Source organism: Lissotriton helveticus, chromosome 11 (genome assembly GCF_964261635.1).
Source record: "Lissotriton helveticus chromosome 11, aLisHel1.1, whole genome shotgun sequence".
Taxonomy (NCBI): domain Eukaryota; kingdom Metazoa; phylum Chordata; class Amphibia; order Caudata; family Salamandridae; genus Lissotriton; species Lissotriton helveticus.
In genome coordinates, this window is record NC_136072.1 from 596,516,566 (window position 1) to 596,535,635 (window position 19,070).

The following is a 19,070-nucleotide window of genomic DNA, read 5'->3' on the forward strand; positions in this document are numbered from 1 at the left end:
GTTTTTCTTTGTTATTACAGATACAGGATAATTCAGTGACAAACGTATGTATATTAGGTGCAGTGTATGGGTAGATCCACTGACGACCTCGCGGTTGACGCCACAACACTGGAATTACCAGGTGTCTAAACCTGCCGGGAGTGGATGGTGTGAGTCACCAATCTAACTTGGGTTGGCCATCATACTTACAGGCACCACATTTGAGGTGCTTTCTGTGGACTATCATAGTTAATTGACTAAAGAACCACAAAATGTATTTATTTTGTTTTCGGGCTTGTATAGCTCCTGAATCCCCCCCGAAGGGGTATCTGCGCTCGTGGACTGGCGTAGGAGTACTGGCGCTCTGGGAAGTGCTTAAAACAAGTGTGTTTTCAGTGACCTTCTAAACTTTAGAAGGTCCGGACACTGTCTCAGTGTAATAGGAAGCAAGTTTCAGTGCCGAGGGGCTAGATGCGAGAAGTCTTTCCTCCTGGCCTAGCCTGGTTAATCTGGGGCACTCTGAGGAGAGATTTGGAACTGGCTCGTAGGTCCCTAAGTGGAGTTAAGGTACTATGCTGCAGTGTAGATAGACCGTTTGTTAGGTCCTGATGAATTGCAGCCAGATTTTATGACACTAAGGCAAGAAACTTGTTGGCCACATAGTAGAGCGCGGTATCCTGACAGATCATATCAGGAGTGCGCCACCTCTATTTTTAACCAGGTTGGAAGCCATATTCATTACAATTGTTTTGTTTTGTCTGTTTTAATCCTTGCACGGTCTTTTGACCTTCACTCCACACATCTACACCGTTAGGCCCCTCACACCCACTGCACCAAACAGCATGGAATACAAGATCTCCACCAGAGAGCCCCTTATAGGGAGCCTGTCTGGTATTGCAGCACCGACCTGACGAAGAGCAAGCCCTATGATGAAGCATGACACTCAGCTGGCTAATTCCAAAAGGAGGAATTCCACTTTCCTCCCACCATTAGGGGAGGACATTCCCTAACCTAGTTCACCTTGCTCCCCTAGCCCTGTTAGGAACTGCTTACCTATTTTGTTTGACTTCATTTGGGCATGTATGCTGGACGGCGATAAAGCCCACAGTCCCCCTTTCTTGGTTAATTACTAGGTGCATGCACATTGTGTGTGTGTGTGTGTGTGTATGAGTGTGTCCTTATTAGAGGATTTATTAGGAGTGGTACTAACAGGACTGGTTCCCGTGTAGTGCTGAGGAAGACCCAATAGGGGAAAGGCTCGAAACATGTTGACTACCTATTACTGAGACAATCAGACTCATTATGGTCCTTGTTTTCAGTAATAACCCCTGATTTTAACCTTACCAACTAGGGACTGGAATAAAATAGTGGCCCACTAGTTAGGTATTTTTAACTTCACTTCCTCCACTACCCCTACCTCCCTTCTTAAACACACCAGTGAGTGCTCCTGCGTAATCGCCAAGTCGCAGCACACCTCAATCCGTAGAGGATTGGGATGAACCCCAATGATGAAGCATGCCACCTAAGCTTTTTTCCTATTAAGTGATTATTTTATTTATTTATTTAAGCAATTTATACATCGTACAAATACCCTTGGGTGTTTTGGCGCTGGATTACAGTGGATTCTTGCTGTTCATTACTCACCATTCCTTTGGGCAGGTTTCCTTCGAAGTATTAGATTGTTGTGTGTCACGTCCACCAGAAACAGACTGGTGGCACGTCAATACAGACCCACTCCGAGTGACGCTAAGCCAGAAAACTTGGCACTACAGGCTTCCACCAGCAGAGTTAGTCCCAATTAAGTTCTTATTACACACTGGACAGAGAGTAAAAAAATTGGGTCATTTGTGAGGGGAATGTTGTCTTCGGCTAGCCTCACCATTCATTCGTCAATGCCAGCAGCTTGCTAAGCAGTTACTCCCATGCCTTATTGAACTCAGTGGCCGAGTCCCAGAAAGACTTCGTGCTAATTTGGCGCAGGACATTTAAGCTGGCCACAGTACATCCAAGTACATCATCCAGTCAGGCATGGATACAACAGACTGCTTAAGCAGAGCGGTTGATACTAGTGTGATTGTCCGGCGCCACACGTGGATGAGATCCATAAGCTTCTCGGGTGAGCTTTAAGCATCATTCATGAATATACTCTTTATTGGGTCTCATCTCTTTGTCAAGAAGACTGACTTCACCCTTTAGTGCTTTAAACAATGTATAGCTACTGAGCAATTCCAATATTTATTTGTCCTGAAGCAGGACAGAGGCCTTCGTCCCTTTGTAAACCTTCAACCCCTCAATTTCTTCCTGCAGAAAAACAAATTCAAGATGCGAGTGCTGGCCCAGGGTCAGTCTACCCTGGATCCCGGAGATTGGGTGATAGTTTTGGATGTATTTCCATATTCCCGTCCTTCCACCCATAGACTCTACCTGCCGTTCAAGGTGGGACAATTTTCAGTTTGCTGTGCTTCCTTTTGGCCTCACCAGTGGCCCTCAGGTGTTCACAAAGGGTATGGTTGTGGTCACTTCCCATCTTTCGAAGTTGGTATACCAATCTTCCCTTAGATCGATGACTAGTTATTGAAGTCAGGCTAGCCACAGTCCGTCATGGACCACTTTCAGATAATGGCAAATCTCCTTACATCACTTGGATTCACGTTCAACCTCCTGAAGTAACACCTGACTCCTTCTCAGAGGCTCGGTTTCATCTGAGCCATCCTAGATATGGTGCCCTTCTGGGCCTTCCCTCCAGATCAAAAGTGCAGCAAATTTGGACTATGATCCCCATGTGTTCAGCCTCTGTCCCGGATCTCAGTGAGGCTGGCCCTGAGGCTTCTTGGCCTACATGCTCTTGCATCCTCCTTGTTGACCATGCCACATGCAGACTTTGCAAAGGGATCTGAAGTTCCATCCAGGGTTCAGAAGGGACTGCAAGGGATTTGCAGTGGTGGCTGCTCTATCGCATTTGGACCAGCAGCAGATACCTCACACTACCCCATCCAGAGTGGTCAGTGGTGACTGGTGCATCGCTGCTGGGTTGAGGAGGTCATTGGGGAGAAAGGAAGACCAGTGAACTCGAGTCTCTTGCGGAGACCCACTTCCATGACAATTTGCTAAAGTTGCTGGCCTCTGCCTGCCATTCCTGCCATCCATCAATTGAGGTCATCAAGGACAACACCACTGCCATTTGGCATTGCAACAAGCAGGGTGGGGTCCTGGGCTCTGGACCAAGTGGCCCTGTGCCTCTCCAATTAGCTGAGTCATCAGGGCATCACCTTGGTAGTACATCACCTGGTGGGATCTTTAAATACCAGGGCGCACCGACTCATCCAGCGACGCCTAGCAAATTACAAATGCCCATTACATCCAGAGCTTGGTGCTAGACGTCTTCCAACAATGGCTCAATTTGCTCACCACCGCTTAGAATGCACTTTATCAAGCTTTTGCAAGCTGGGGTTTCCAAGCTGACTCCCTCTTGGAGAAGCATTCTGTCTTGAGTGGAGCATGGATCCTGTATTCCATCCTGCTGCTCTCTCTCCTGCCCTGTGTTCTGAAGAAGATCAGGAATGACCAGGCCAAGTTATCCTGGTAGCTCTGGATTAGACTTGGAAAGTGTGGCACCCGCAGCTTCTGGGCTTTAGTATCTGTCCTCCGATTAGACTGCCTCTTCAGGAGGATCTTCTGTCTCAGCTGCAGGGCAGGGTCTTGCACCCAGATGTGCAATTTACATCTCCAAGCATGGAGATTGACCGGCGGCAGTTGACTACAGTCAATATACCTCTCGAAGTAGTTGGTCATCTTGGCGGCTAGGCATCCTTCTACAAAATCTGTTTGCTAGACAATAGGACACGTTTGTGGCTTGGTATGGCACCCGTATCACAGACTGTTGCGTTCCAAATTGGCGGATGTGTCACAGTTCGTTTTGCCTCTAGCACAAAAAGGACCTGCAATGGGAACTGTTAAAGGTTACCTGTCGGCCCTTTCGCATTTTGTGGATACTTGATCAGCTGTCCTTGTTTAAATCACATTATGCATTTCCACAATTGTTTGGCCCACTTGTTTTCCCGAAAGCCTTTTGTGATGCCGCAGTAGGGCTTTAATCTGGTGCTTACGTTCCTCAGGAGTAACTCGTTTGAACCAGTTACACAGCTGTCTCCTGACCCAGAAGACAATTTTCCTCTTCGCATGAGTTTGCCTCAAGCTCTTTCAGTTCAGCCACTTTCTACCTAAGTTTGTGACTCCCTTTCACGTTGGCCAGTCCGTTACACTCCGTATATTCTTTGCTCCACCTCACCCCGTGAAAGAGACCTCATCATTTAGATCCCAAAAGGGCACTGAAATTTTACAATGTTGGCACCAACTGCTCTTTATGGGATTCTCTGGGTAAAAAAGGATGCTATCCAGATGGCTAGCCTTCTACATCAAGATCTGCTAGGAGTTGGCCCAAAAATGCAGGCCCCTAAAGGATTGAGCACTGACTCCACCGGAGCCAAGGCTGCTACTACTGCGCTGGCATGCGGAGTGCCTGCCCTGAATATTTGTCAGGCTATTACATGGACGTTGATGCACAGGTTCATGAAGTATTACTGCCCCAACACTGAGGTCCAACAGGAAGGGCATTTTGTCTATTTGGTCCTGTAGGACTTTTTGGCCTGAGTCATTCCACAAACCTACCTCTGTGGGAAGTACCTGTTTGGTGTCTATTGTGAAGGTGCGCAATCTGTGGTTAAAAGTATCCTTCAGAAGAACAAGTTACTTACCTCCAGCAATTTTCTTGTGAATATTCTATCTAACTGCAGATTCCCCACCACCCTTCCCGTTCTGTGTAATGGACTCTTCCATCTAGAAAGGCCCCAATTTAGAGATATGCCCACTGGTATGAACAATTGGTATATGGGCTCTGTGTCCAAGAGTGCAGGCCATGTCCAGAAAGAAACTGACATCTGCATGCTTAGGTGGTGCCTGTACAGCCGTCACTTCCCATGTGGAGTGGAGTTAATGCAGTCACCCAGCGCTGCATTCCAGAGTGCAGGGCTGTGCTGAAAATCCATGTGATCCAGCCTGGAACTTTGGAATACTATAAAGGCGAGGAATCTATGGTTAGATAGAGTATCGACCAGAAAGGTGAGTAATTTGTTCCTTGTTAATATAGACCTGCAAAAAGTGATACTAAAAGAACTCATTACTTTTTTTCAGAATTGTTTATAAAAACTGTGCAGGACTTTACATTTTATAATCTCAAATATTTTCTGTGAATAATTGGTTTACTATGAAATATCTCAATGGGTCATGTTTTTTTCTGCAGATGACCCTCATGTACAGTACTCTGCTGTGAGCAGCTTTGTGTTCCTACGTTTCTTTGCAGTTGCAGTAGTATCGCCACATACTTTCCATTTACGACTGCACCACCCGGTAAGTGTTATGGTTTTTGTACAGCAAATCAACCTTGAGCTAATTTGGGTGCTCTGTGAGTGGCCTGTCATTTACTCAAATGTCTATAATTTTAAAATAGCCAAGTGTTTATTTCTCTGTTGACCTTCACTTACTATTATTTACATTTTTATGGTATTTGATTAGGCCAAATAACTTTACAAAAGTACTTCAATGTTCATTAAATAAATACAAATTCGCTCTTGTCAGTCCTAACATTGCAGATATATTAATTAATCTACCTTTTATAATGACCACACTTAAACATGCATTATAAAACATAAATATTTGTAATAGCCGTTTGTACCCACTGAACGGATGCCTTCTGTGTAATGTAAAAAAATAACCGTAAATATCTTTATTCAATTACAGTTAAGTCATCCTCAAACAAGAAAATGTGAGGGTTTAACAGCTTCATTCTAGAAACTTGATTGCAACATTTTGAGATGCATAGTCTTAACAATAAATCTCTTGCCCACCCCAGCATGCAAAGAAAAGGTACTTCCCTAACAGTTTAAACACCTGCCCTCTTTAAATATGGTTGAAGAATAATTTGTGAAATGAAATTAAAACCATCGAGATTCTCTAGATTCTTTGCAAGAACCCAGTAGGCACCACTTCCTCCTATCCTCCAATAATTCAGTCCAAGCTCTATTCACCTACAAAAATGTATAATGTGACCAAAGCCGGGGTGCCAGCTGAAAGAAGTCTGATTTTACTGTGCACCTTACACTGGCACTTTGAGGTACTATGCACCTTTTAAAAACCTTATCTGAAAGAGACACGTTAGTGATAGATTCCTTACCTTAGAATATCCCCAGGCGTCACACTGGATCTGTTAACTTTTCGTCAGCAGTACCCCAGCGCATCTGTAGGTGGCGTCATGCGGCTCCACGTCCGTCGCTGGCGTCGTAAGCGCCGAGATGACGTCACAGAGACTACTTAGGCGCCACCCATGTGCACTGACGTCAGTTTTCCTTTTTCCACTCCAGCAAGCACAGATCCGGTTGGAGCACGTACCCTAGTCACTTTTTGACTGACTTTTTTGAGACTTTTGTCTCTACTTCTTTTTGAGTCTTTGACTCCTGGTGAAACGTAGGGATGCCTGGGTTTAAATCCTGTGGGCCTGCCGCTACGATGTCCGTGGCCGACCCCCATGGCGTTTGTCTCTACTGTCTGGAGCGCGACCATGACTCCCGGTCATATGCCATGGCTCCGAAGGCTTTGCGGGAGCGGTCCTGAAAGCTGCTGGTGGCCCGGCAGTCGTCTCCGCGCCGTTCGAGGTCCAGGGGTCGATCGAGGGACCGACTGCGGAGCCATCACCATCGCTCCTCGGGTCGAAGTCTTCACTTAATTGGGTAATAGATGTCATAAGAAGAAGTTGAAGAAGCGCTTACGCTCTCCGGCACCCCCTCCCCCCTCCCCCCCCCCCCCCCCCCCCCCCCCCCCCCCTCTGTCGGTCTCCGGACGAGGAGGCCAAAGGTACTTCCCCCGCGGCTTCGTGTGAGCCTGTAAGTCCCGCGGCCAACCCACCTTATCCGGGTCAGTCTGCAAATCTGGCCCAGGTGCAAGAATTTCGTGCTGCCATGGACCCTCTTTTCAGGCCTCGGGCTCCCGCCGGCACGCCTTCGGGCCCTGCGGTCCCAGCTGAGGGCCCTTGCTTGCCGCCAGCGCCACAGGGTCCTGCTCCGGTGTCTCTGGCCCCGGCGCTGCAAGGTCCTCCGCCAGCGGCTCCGGCCCCAGAGCCTCCCGCACCTCCTTCCCAGCACCACAATGGTCCTGTTCGTCCTACCTCCGCCCTTGCCTGGGTTTCCGGACAATTTTGCTCCGGGTTAGGACCCTAATTGGGACATGAAGCCAGACCGGCGCTGTTCCTGGCGCCGCTGGTCCATTTGTATTTTCCTGTAACTCCCCCGCCGCAGCCGCCTGTGCCTCGGGTGGTGGAGGCGGGGGACGACCGGGATGGGTCAGGGGACTCTCTTGCACGGCAGTGCGATTCTGAACAGGAGTGGGCAGAGGAGTCTGAGGATGCAGGTGACCTTGACCTCTCCTCTGCTCATGGTTTTCTGTCTCCTCCTGCTGTTATGGAGGAGGGCGCCACATATACTGTGGTGCTCCATAGAGCAGCTGAGGCCCTTGACCTTGATCTGCCTACGTTCGCTCTCAAAACCACCCACCTCACTGAAGCTCTTCAGCCGGCAGCAAGTTCAATGGAGCCTCTGCTTCCGTTCAATGAGGTGTTAAGGGATGTTAGATGGGTACCTGGTCTAGACCAGCCATCTGGGTTCCTGTGGATAAGAACGTGGCCAGGCATCAGCGCCAGGTGACCCTGCCTTTTTAACAAACCTTCCGACTCCGGAGAGCATGGTTATCCAGGCCTCCACTTCCCAAAGCGCATTCCCTACCGCCCCGCCGGATAAGGAATCAAAGAAGCTAGAGCAGTTTGGCAAGAAATTTTTCTCCTCTGCCAGCTTGTGGTCAGTCAACACTGCATGCCTCTTGGGCCGCTACTCTCACGCTGTATGGGACACAGTGGCGGAGACGCAGCCCCAGTGTCTGGAGGAGGTTTGGGCTGTACTTTCCCAAGCTGTTGCGGAGGGGAAAGACGCCGCACAGTTCACCATCCGGTGTGGGCTGGACACCGCGGACTCTCTGGGTAGGGCGATCTTCACAACAGTGGCCCTACGTCGCCATGCCGGGCTGCTGTCCACGGGGTTTTCAGGGGATGTTCATGGACATGCACTTTGATGGTACTCGCATGTTTGGCGATAAGGCAGTCAGTGCGCCGGAGCGTTTTACGGACTCTCTGGCTACGGCCAAGTCCTTGGGTCTATCCACCACGCGCCCAGCCACGTCTGCCTTTGGTTCCTTTCGTGGCCATGGAAGGGGAGCCCCTACACATTCGTTCAGCCAGAAGCCTGTGCAGAACCAACCTCAGCGTGGACGTGGGGGCCGCCGTGCAGGCACAGGGGGCCAGCGTGCAGGTCAGCCCACCTCCGTTCCCGCAGCATCCACCTCAAAGCCTTCCTAGTCTGAGCTTTGGGGAGCACCCCACGCCGGTGGGCGGCAGGATTCAACATCACCTCCCCCCACTGGCGTTCTTTCACTTCGGACAGGTGGGTGCAGCAAATCGTCCGAAGGGGCTACTCTATCCCCTTCGAGTCTGCCCCCCCATTCCACCTCAGTTCCACTGCATGTCGGGAGATCCCTTTGCGCTTCTCTAACAGGAAGTCACCGCCCTCTTGGCCAAGGGGGCCATCGAGCGCGTTCCTGGGCCAGAAGTAGGACGTGGTTGTTATTCTCACTACTTTTTGGTACCCAAGAAGGAGAAAGGGGGCCTACGCCCCATCTTGGACCTCAGGAATGTCAATTGCTTCCTCCGGAAGGAGAAGTTCAAGATGTTGGCTCTGGCTCAGGTCTTGGCTGCCCTCGACCCTGGAGACTGGATGGTGCGTTGGATTTGCAGGTCGCATATTTTCACATGCACGTTCTGCGGTGAACAATCTTTACAAGGAAACTATTACAACGCACTACCATTACAACGCGGTCATTACAACGCAAACCATTACAACTCATTGCGCTGGGGGGCGCTCTAGGGTAGGGAATAAGTTTAATTTTCTATCCAACACCTTCCCTAGTGTCCACGGGGACTGGAGTTGGAATAGAAAATTATACTTACCACTATCCAGCACCTCTAAGCGCTATGCGTTGTAAAGGTTTGCGATGTAAAAACCACGTTGTAAAGGCAGGCGTTGTAATATCCTGCGTTGTAACGTCATACATCCACGTTCTGCTGGCCCACCGACGTTACCTGTGGTTCACGGTAGGCCAGGAACAATTTCAGTTTGCCGTGCTACGCTTTGACCTTACCAGTGCCCCTCGGGTGTTCACGAAAGTGATGGCTGTGGTTGCAGGTCATCTGCACAGATCAAGGGTTTCAGTCTTCCCCCTATCTCGACGACTGGTTGTTGAAGGCGGGCTCTCCATAGGCAGTTGTCTCCCACCTCCAGACTACGGTCGACCTCCTGCATTGGCTGGGGTTCTCCATCACTGTGCCGAAGTCGCACCTGAGTCCCTCTCAGAAGCTCCCCTTCATTGGAGCGGTTCTGGATTCAATGCGGTTTCAGGTTTATCCTCCCGAGTCCGGGATATTCAGGTTATGATTCCGATCTTTCAGCCTCTATCCTGGGTTTCAGTCGGGATGACCCTCAGGCTCCTGGGCCTGATGGCCTCCTGCATCCTGCTAGTGCAATATGCCAGATGGCATATGCGGGCTCTGCAGTGGAACCTGAAGTTTCAGTGGGCACACCATCAGGGCAACCTGTCCAATCACGTCCAGATCTCTGGGGGCAATGCGTGACAATTGCAGTGATGGCTCACGAATCGCAATTGGGTCAATGGCAGATCCGTCTCCCTTCCCCAACCGGAGCACACAGTGGTGATGGATGCATCTCTCCTGGGATAGGGCGGCCACTTGGGAGAGGTGGAGATCAGAGGCGTCTGGTCTCTGGCGGAGTCCCGGCTCTATATCAACTTTTTGGTACTTCGAGCGATCTGACTTGCACTGAAAGCATTCCTTCCCACTGTCCAGGGAAGTGTGGTGCAGGTGTTCACGGACAACACCACCGCCATGTGGTATTGCAGCAAACAGGGCGAGGTGGTGTTGTGGACCCTATGTCAGTAGGCTCTGCGCCTCTGGACATGGCTGGAACATCAAGGCATTAACTTGGTGGGTCAACACCTGGCAGGCTCTCTGAATGGTAGGGCGGACCAACTCAGCCGCCGGTGCATGATGGATCACGAATCACGTCTGAACTCTGACATGGCACAAGGTCTCTTTCTGCAGTGGGGAGGGGAGAGCCTTGGTTAGATCTGTTCGTCACCAAAAAGAACGCACAATGTCATCAGTTCTGCGCATTGGAATTTCCAAGGCAGCACTCTCTCTGCACCGCTTTTCGTCGCAAGTGGAGCTGCGGTCTCTTGTATGCCTTTCTGCCTATACCACTTCTGCCCAGAGTGCTGAAGAAGATTCGGCGCACCGGGCCCAAGTCATCCTGTGGCTCCAGATTGGGCACAAAGATAGTGGTATCCCGAGCTACTCAGCATGGCGATCGATCCCCAGATCCGACTGCCTCTTCGGGAGGATCTTCTATTGCAGCAGCAGAGGACAGTCCTCCACCCAAACCTGTCCAGCCTCCTCCTCCATACTTGGGGATTGAGTGGTAAGAGTTGGCAGCTTTCGATCTTCCTCCCGAAGTCTGTGATGTCATTTTGGCAGCTAGGCATCCCTCCACTAAGACGGTATACGCCTGCAGGTGGAAAAAGTTTGTGGCATGGTGCACAGCCAAGGCTGTGGATCCCCTTTCTGCCCCTCTTTCTGAGGTGCTTCTGTTTCTTCTTTCTTTGGCCCAGCAGGGCTCTGCTCTGGGCACTATCAAAGGTTATCTTTCGGCCATCCCCGCCTTTCTACAGCTTCCAGAGCAGCCTTCTTTTTTTAAGTCCACTGTTGTTAACCACTTCCTCAAGGGCATTACACACACGTTTCCTCCCGTGCCTTTCATAATTCCTCAATGGGACTTAAATCTTGTCTTGACCTATCTGATGTGCGCTCCCTTTGAGCCCTTGCATAACTGTCCATTATGTCTTCTCACTCTAAAGACGGCTTTCCTGGTAGCTATCACCTCTGCCCGAAGAGTGAGTGAGCTCCAGGCTCTTTTTTCGAAACCTCCTTTCCTTTCTGTTCATCCGGACAAGGTGGTTTTGCACGCCCGTCCTTCTTTCTTGCCAAAGGTTGTCATGCCCTTCCACATCGGGCAGACCATCACTTAGCCCACTTTCTTTCCGCCTCCGCATCCTTCAAAAGCGGAAGAGAGGCTCCACCGTACGGACCCAAAACGTGCGCTCTCGTTCCATTTGAAGCGCACACAACAGTTCCGGGTGGATGACCAGCTCTTTGTTGGCTACGTGGGAGCCAAAAAAGGTCGGGCCGTGCACAAACAAACCATCTCTCGGTGGGTCCTTCTGTGCATCAAAGCATGTTACTCATTGGCCAAGAAGGATCCTCCTGTGGGGCTGCGTGCCCATTCTACCAGGGCAATTGCAGCCACTACTGCCTTGGGGCACGGCGTTCCCTTGCAGGACATGTCAGGCGGCTACGTGGGCCTCGCTGCACACGTTTACCAAGCATTATTGCCTTTACAGTCAAGTCCGGAGAGACTGCTTCTTTGGCCGTTCTGTACTCTTTGACTTTCTGGTGTAATTCTGTTCGCAGAACCACCTCCGGGGTTGGTATTGCTTGGGTATCTATTATAAGGTAAGGAATCTATCACTACGGTGTCTCTTTCAGATGCACAAGTTACTACTTGTGTAATGATACATCTGTAAGAGACATTAGTTAGTGATAGATTCCTTACCGCCCCTCCCATCCTCGCTGTTCTGCGAACTGATTTCTAGGGTTAAGGTCATCTCTTTCAGGGCCCTAGTTTCATGGCACCAGTTGTCAGTTTATTGCATGGCTCTGCGTTCCCGGCACAGAAAGTCGTGCACAGAACTAACGTCAGCATGCATGGGTGGCGCCTAAGCAGTCTTCGTGACGTCATCTCGGCGCTTACGATGCCAGCGACGGACGCTGAGCTGCACGACGCCACCTACCGACGCGTAGGGGTACTACTGACGAAAAACTTTCCGGATCCAATCTGATGCCTGGGGATATTCTAAGGTAAGGAATCTATCACTAACTAATGTCTTTTACAGATATATCGTTGCACAACTAACTTGTGCTTTGGGTGATATGAACCAGTTTTCAAAGATAAATGATGGGAATTAATGACACAATAAGGATGTTTTATAATAAAAATATTAACCAATACTGTACCTTTAATCTTTAAGTCCCTGATTTCTTGCCACGACTATGTAGTTTTTATTTATTCCTATGGTGCAGTCACTGTTCATGAATGTGTTTTTGAAGTATTTATAGACCTTTGCATAAACTCTCAAAGCTGTGTCTATTATTTGGATCTTGCAATTCTCTCCGGTAGTGTTGACGTACACCCTCACTTGGTTAATGTTTAACTAAAGCAGAGTCATTGAGACTTACATGTCAATAGCAATTTTGATTGCAATGCCAGTGCAAAAAATGGAAATTTTGCCTGTAGAGAATGAAGTACAACTGGAAAATTCCCACTTTACCTTATTTTTTTTTCTACTCCACAATTATCTTAAATATTCAATGTATTGAATTAATAGCTAAACTCAACAGCAGTTAAGTACCACAGTCAAGTAGACTAAAGCTCCAACTTATAATTGTGTATATGAGTCTAGACAGGCATCACTAATCGAATACCATTCTTGATGTGATGTGGCACGCTTGGGGCTGTGGTATGCTCACTCATCCTTTTTCTGAATGTATGTATTATGTATTTTTGTGTGGTGTGTGTGCCGGCTCTGCTGACTTGGCAGTCCTTTACCAGGTACGTGGCTGTGGTGTTGTATTGTGAGCATGAGGGCATCAGGGGCCTATCCAATGTGTTCTTTTCATAAGTTTTCTGTTTGTTTTGTTTAATGAGAGCTGTTGGGTGGAAATTAGCCGCTGTATGTCTGATAATATCCAGTTATGGCATATCAGGACTGTATTGGGTGTGTAGTACGATTTCCATACAAAATACTGATTCATTTGTTGTGTAGTGCATCTCCAATCTAGTAGCATAGTGATAGAAGATTATATATGGAATAAAGTACCCCCTTTCTTACAATATGATATTGCAAGTCACTGAGAATCTCCATGATCATATAGAGAAACAAGGCTGAGTTCCTTTATAAGGCTATGGAACTCCGAGGTGACCTGCAATATCCTTTTAATGTATGGTGGAGGTTATTTATTCCATATAATAATGGTCTCCCCATCAGCTTTCCCATAAATCACTAAAATCCTTGGTGTGGTTTTCCATATGAAAGAGAAAGCATGTTTGCAAACATGAAGAATAAAAGTAGAATCTCTAATGAAATATTAAACACATCAAAACAAGCTGTTAGATATTTGTAGCAAAAAGATTTTAGAATCTGTTTAATGCTAATCAGTTTTAAAAGTAATGTTCAGTAGCTTGAAATGTGTAGAAACATTTTGAATGATTCCAACTCTTCTATAATTACATAGGGAGTGCAAAAAATATACATGTTGCCATAAATGTCCGGTCTCCTTGTTACTGTACATCTAGAAAAACCAATCGGAAGAAAGGAAAGCAGTGTTTTGTTCATTAAACAGCCACTTTAATTACACTCCGTGGCCTGACCTGCCTTTCCCCTCGGCTGCTAGGTCTGGCAGCAGGAATTGTGACGTCCAAACTCAACTGTAATAGCTTATTACAGTTGAGCGGCTATGTCATGTCTTTAAAATAGGTAACTGGGTGTGTCACAAGTTGCCAATTCTAAAGAAATTAGAAACAGGTTTTTATACATGGATTTCAGAATCACATGCATTATATGGTAATACTGATTGCTCAAACTTCGGCAGTCAAAATACATGAAATATCCTTTGAGACGTGCAGTACTCCACTTAAGCATTTTAGAAATCCTGTCATTCACCAGAGGCAGGGTTCAAGAAATAATAACTATACGTTAACCATACCCATGAGGTCTTCTAATTCCAAAGCAACTGTAGTGGGCAATCTATTTCCTTGGCTTTTTGTTCACCAAAACAGGTCTTCAGCCCTTTCCAAAGAGAGATATTGAGCTAATCCACAGTGTCTCCAGGCCTGTCCCTGGTTTTCTGCTTCACCAACAACATGATTCTTTTTCTGTAAGTAGGTGTGGCTTAGTCCTGAATATTTAAGATTAAGGCCCACTTACACATGTGGTTTGGATAGAAAATTCTCCTGTCTGCAGAGCATTCACCCCTGTCTTGTGTTCCATGTTAGTGAGTCTCTGCATGTTTTCACTGCGTACCACCATGAGCCTAAAAATCAAGCATGTGTGGTGGACATCTCCACTTAATGTTGAGACCTCAGAGTGTGGCTCTGAGGTAGAAAGCGCACCCCACTTTTGAGTATGACTATTGTATTTGCACCAGGCATGAAGGATTTGGATATGTTGTGAGCGACTCACCATATTGGAAAGCCTTTTTTCCTGGTGCCTTCAGGTAGAGTTGCTTATTGGCCCTTTCCTGGTAAGAAGTTTGCCTAGTAGCCCTCAGCTGGGATCTTTTCTCTATCAATGTGGGATATAGAAGGAAGATGCATTTGTGCCTTGCATGCATACTGTGGGGTTAGTGTTCTCTATTTGGGGACACTAATCCATTTTGAAACCTCTATGTATTTATGAACTGCCTGGAAATCCCCTAGTCTCCCTATTTTGAAGTACAACAGACATCTGCAACTAGAGGATGGGAGGAAAGCACATTAGATGTGCAAAGATACTCCCATGTGACTTTCTTCCCTTGCTTCCCTGCCCCACCAAGTTCACCCTGACAGATTTGTGTGGCAGCTACTGAAGCATTCTCTGCATTCCTTTTGTGTCCTTTGTTCTTCCACTTTCACAGGGCATACAGACTCCATATCCTCTTCCTTTTGATTCTACAGGTCAGGTTTTCTGCCTAGGACATAATGCAGAAGTTATCCAACATATTTAAATTGAGAATAGGCTGCAGAAATGTATATTCTTGCCTGTCAACCGGTACAAGAAGAGGGCACAAACTCAGTGAATGGGTGCCAGGATACGTCCGACCTTAAAAGTAGTACATATCACTCTATCTGAATGATGGTTAAGCTACATGTCACGGGTCCAAGACACCCTCCTTCCTTGCTTAGTTGCCCACAGACTTGGAGAATCCAGGGATTTTACTATAGGTGTTGTGGCTTGCCCTTGCACGAGAAATCCTAACCTCTGCAGAGACAGAGCACTGGAGTTACCTTGCAGTTGGGGAAAGCTGTCCAGTTAAGGAGATTGCATCCCAGTGAGACCCTTTAGGCATGGGAGCTTCTGTAGGGGGATTCTGTTCAACAACTTCTTACAACTTTGTTGAACTCTCAAGACCAGTTTCACAGCCACTGTTGTGAACTTCCACAGTCTCCGAACTCCATAGTGTCTGCCCACTAATGTCACTGAGATCACTTTGCCCACCTCCTGGGGCCAGGAGTCATAGTAAGGTTAGTAGGTTTAAGGGACTTGACTGCAGACCGCACCTAATCCATATGGCTGTTTTAGAGAAATTGTTTGTGAGACTGTGTGCAGAAAATCCTGGCTGCTGTGGCTCCTTGTTTGTGACCCTAGGCGCAGAGTAACCCAACTGTGACTGGCTAGTTTGTTCCCACCTCCTGGAGCATTTGGTTCCCCAAATCTGGGCTCTTGTTATCAATGCTGCTTTGTGGCTCTTGGGATCCTGGTTCATTGGCATCATGGATTAGCTTAAGTATGCCTGCTGAAGACTCCCTCTTGAGGAAGATTTCCTCTTCCTGTGTGGACCCCATTGATGTGTTGGTGTGGGATAGTGACCTTGTTTGGGTGGAGGATCTTGGGTTCAGCAAGAGGGGCAGGATTATTTGAATACACGGTGTCCAAAGCTGCAGAGAATTTCGGAGGACCACAACAAGCCACAGTTGCTTAATCCTTGCTATGACAGTCTACCTGCTGTCGAGCACATCAATCCACTCCATTTGTCTGCTAATCTGAATCTGCATGCGCTTCTTAATTGGCTGCACCAGCTCTTACAGTTCAAGAGAGCTGTCCACGAGGTTGCGTCTCTCTTGGGCAGCCATTCAAGCTAAAACATAGGCAAGTACAGTGGGAACATTAATATAGTAACTTGTTTAAACTGCTAATGGGCCCGCTTGACTTATTTTAGTATGTTTATTTGTATTCTCATATGTTTATTTGTCGTTTTTAAGCGTTGTGGACTGATTAAAGTAGTTTCTCGTTTTAGACAAAGCACTGTCAGGACCTTTCTCACTGTTGCACGCTATTATGTCTTGTGTCTCTAACACTCACCACCTTTCCCTCGAGTAACCTAGGATTGCTCTACTTCTCTACTTTGAGGATCAATTGCAAAAAAGATTGTACCTGTTGTTTAGTTATTAGTCCAGTAGTAAGGTGGTTAATGGAACAACCGAAATAATATACTGCAGTTGTCACAATTGGAGCAGGGGAACCCCTGATAGCCCCCAGGCTTCTCACTCTGTTCTCACGTGTGGAAAAAGGATTTTAGAATGATTCCCCAATTTAGTGTTGATATAATCAAAAGCTCTAAAAAAAAAAAAAGTAGTTGAATTAAGGCACATAATGTGATATTTGTTAAAAACATGTAACAAATCATGATCTTTTAAATGTTGTTTGAGAACACCAATATCTCAATATTCTCATTGATATGAACTCTAGTGTAGGAAAGTGCCCCTTTTTTGCATGGTTACCCCCCACTTTTTGCTTGACATGTGATGCAACTTGACTTGATGTGCCCTGGGTCCCTGCCAATCAGGTTCCCAGGACCTGTGTTCTTTCCCAAAACTGTACCTTTGTACCCGCAATTGGCACACCTCTGGCCACATGTAAGCCCCTGGTAAAAGGTACAAAGGACACTGTGACCAGGAAAGGCCTCTAAGGGCTGCAGCACCTATTGTGGCACATTTAGGTGCCCTGCACCTTAACATCCACGCATTGCTATTGCAGGCTGCTTGTTTTGGTGCAGAGAAAAATGAAGAGTCTGCATGGCACACATCCCTGTGTGCCATGCTTGCAATCCACTGCCTATGGCCTAGGTAAGCCACCCCTCTAGCAGGGTGCACCAGGCCACAGGTTAGTGTGCCAGTTGCACGAGCACTGTACCCCTAGAGTGTTTAAGTCCATTCTTGGACATTGTAAGTGGAGTACAGCCATAAAGTACGTGGTCTGGGAGTTGGTCATTATGAGCTCCACGGCTCCATAATGGCTTTACATAAACCTGGATAGTTTGATAGCAAATGTCTCAGCACAATAAACCCACACTGATTCCAGTGTGGGGTTTAATGTAAAATGCACTCAGGGGGCATCTTAAAGATGCCCCCTGAAAAACGACCAGCCCTGGTGTGGTTCCTGGATGGCTACCTGCCATTTGCCACCATCAGACTGGTTTCTGGACCCCTGCGTAGAGGCCTCGGTTCCCTGGGTCCAGCAACAAAGCCCATCCTGGGCAGGGGTGTCATGCCTCCTCCCCAAGGATGGGCTGGGTCAACGAAGGGGAATCTTCAAAGGCCTGCCTCTTTTAAGCTGTCCCTGCCTTTTGTTGTCCCCAGTAACTTTCTCCCACCTCTACTGTCCCCCACTTTGGTTGGGCGAATCGGTGGGAAAACCAAGTTAGGAGGAGAGGTGTGCCTATCTTTGCCAACCTCACCCCTCAGGTGGGGGAGGCAAGGTAAAGCACACATCTCAGTCCCCTTTATCTTGAAGATGAGGGGACCAAGCTGATTAGGGAGAGGCTCATGCCCCCCCCTCCCACTGGAGGGTGGCATAATGAGGGGTGTACCCACACCAAGGAAGAGACCCATTGGTCTGGACCTGCATACCCCTGTAAACACCCCAAGGAAGAAAGAAGATGGACCAAAGAGCCGTTCTGACCAGGAAGAAAAGGACACCTCAACCTACCTCAAGCTTCAAGCCAACTCCTGCAGCCTCAACCTGAAGGGTCAGCCCGACCTTGACCGGAGCTGGTAAGAGCACCTGACACCAAAAGACACCGCTGCACCCAACGCTCAGGGCCTTGGATGGCCCAACCGACAGTGACCACGCATCCCCAAAAAACCCAACTTAACTCTCCTGCCGGTGGTCACATTCAGGAAACATCCCTGCCCTAGCCTGCAGTCTTTTGTTTGAACCGGCGATCTCAATTGCAGTCCACAGGGTCCCCAACGTTGTGATGTATTTACTATGGGTAGTGTATCGATCCCCCTAATTCTGACCCTTGTCTGGTTAATAATTAACTAGCAGCCATTCAACTGCACAAAAACCCGTTATCTGATTAGCCATACAACGGCACAGACCCACGTTATCTGATTAGGTCATAGCACGTGCCATCTCATTAGGCGAGCACTATTCCTCCAGCCCCCTAATAGGCATACGGAGTTCTCAAAACAAATCAAACCTACAACGACCTGGGAAAATCCCCGAAGCCATTGTTTTGATTTCAGCGAGAACTTCAGTAAAGAATGTGCGAACGACCAGTTCGTATGACATCCTTATTGACGTATTTATGTCCATCCTTACGTCAATCTCGGCACCTTTCAGGTATAAATATTACCGACATTGCCTTAAGCAAACACACGCGGTGGTGACGAGATTGGAGCAGCGAGACTTGCCGAGGAGCCCAGCTGACAGCGAGGCCCACAGACGCTGCCCCTCCTTTCTGACACGCTGAGAAGGAGACGCTGCCTTTTCTCCTGCCGAGAAATCCAGCTCCGGCGCTTCCAAGCCGCCCTCGCAGGCAGCTGGAATATCAAGACCTGAGATAGAGATACCAGCCCTCCAGCCTTCTAAATCCCAGGTACAGAACTGAGTAACCCCTTGAAGAGAATTCTCGAAGCAGACCCTTGGCCAAGCGAACTTAACTTAAACTGCTACTTATCTACTCCCCTCCCACGTATTAGGCTTAGGTCAGGTACACCGGGGTAGGCGTAGTTAGAAGCACCAGTTGAGTACGATTAGTCAAATGT

The 19,070-nt window shown here is 48.0% G+C and overlaps 1 protein-coding gene across 2 annotated transcripts in view; it reads left to right on the forward strand.

Moving 5' to 3' along the window:
* The window catches only part of RASA2 (RAS p21 protein activator 2), a 555,017-nt gene that overhangs the window by 418,430 nt on the left and 117,517 nt on the right, over positions 1-19,070 (forward strand). For both annotated transcript variants that reach the window (XM_078666395.1, XM_078666396.1), the window contains one exon: positions 5,279-5,385. In XM_078666395.1, coding sequence (XP_078522521.1) covers positions 5,279-5,385 — 107 coding nt within the window. The remainder of the gene's footprint in view (positions 1-5,278; positions 5,386-19,070) is intronic.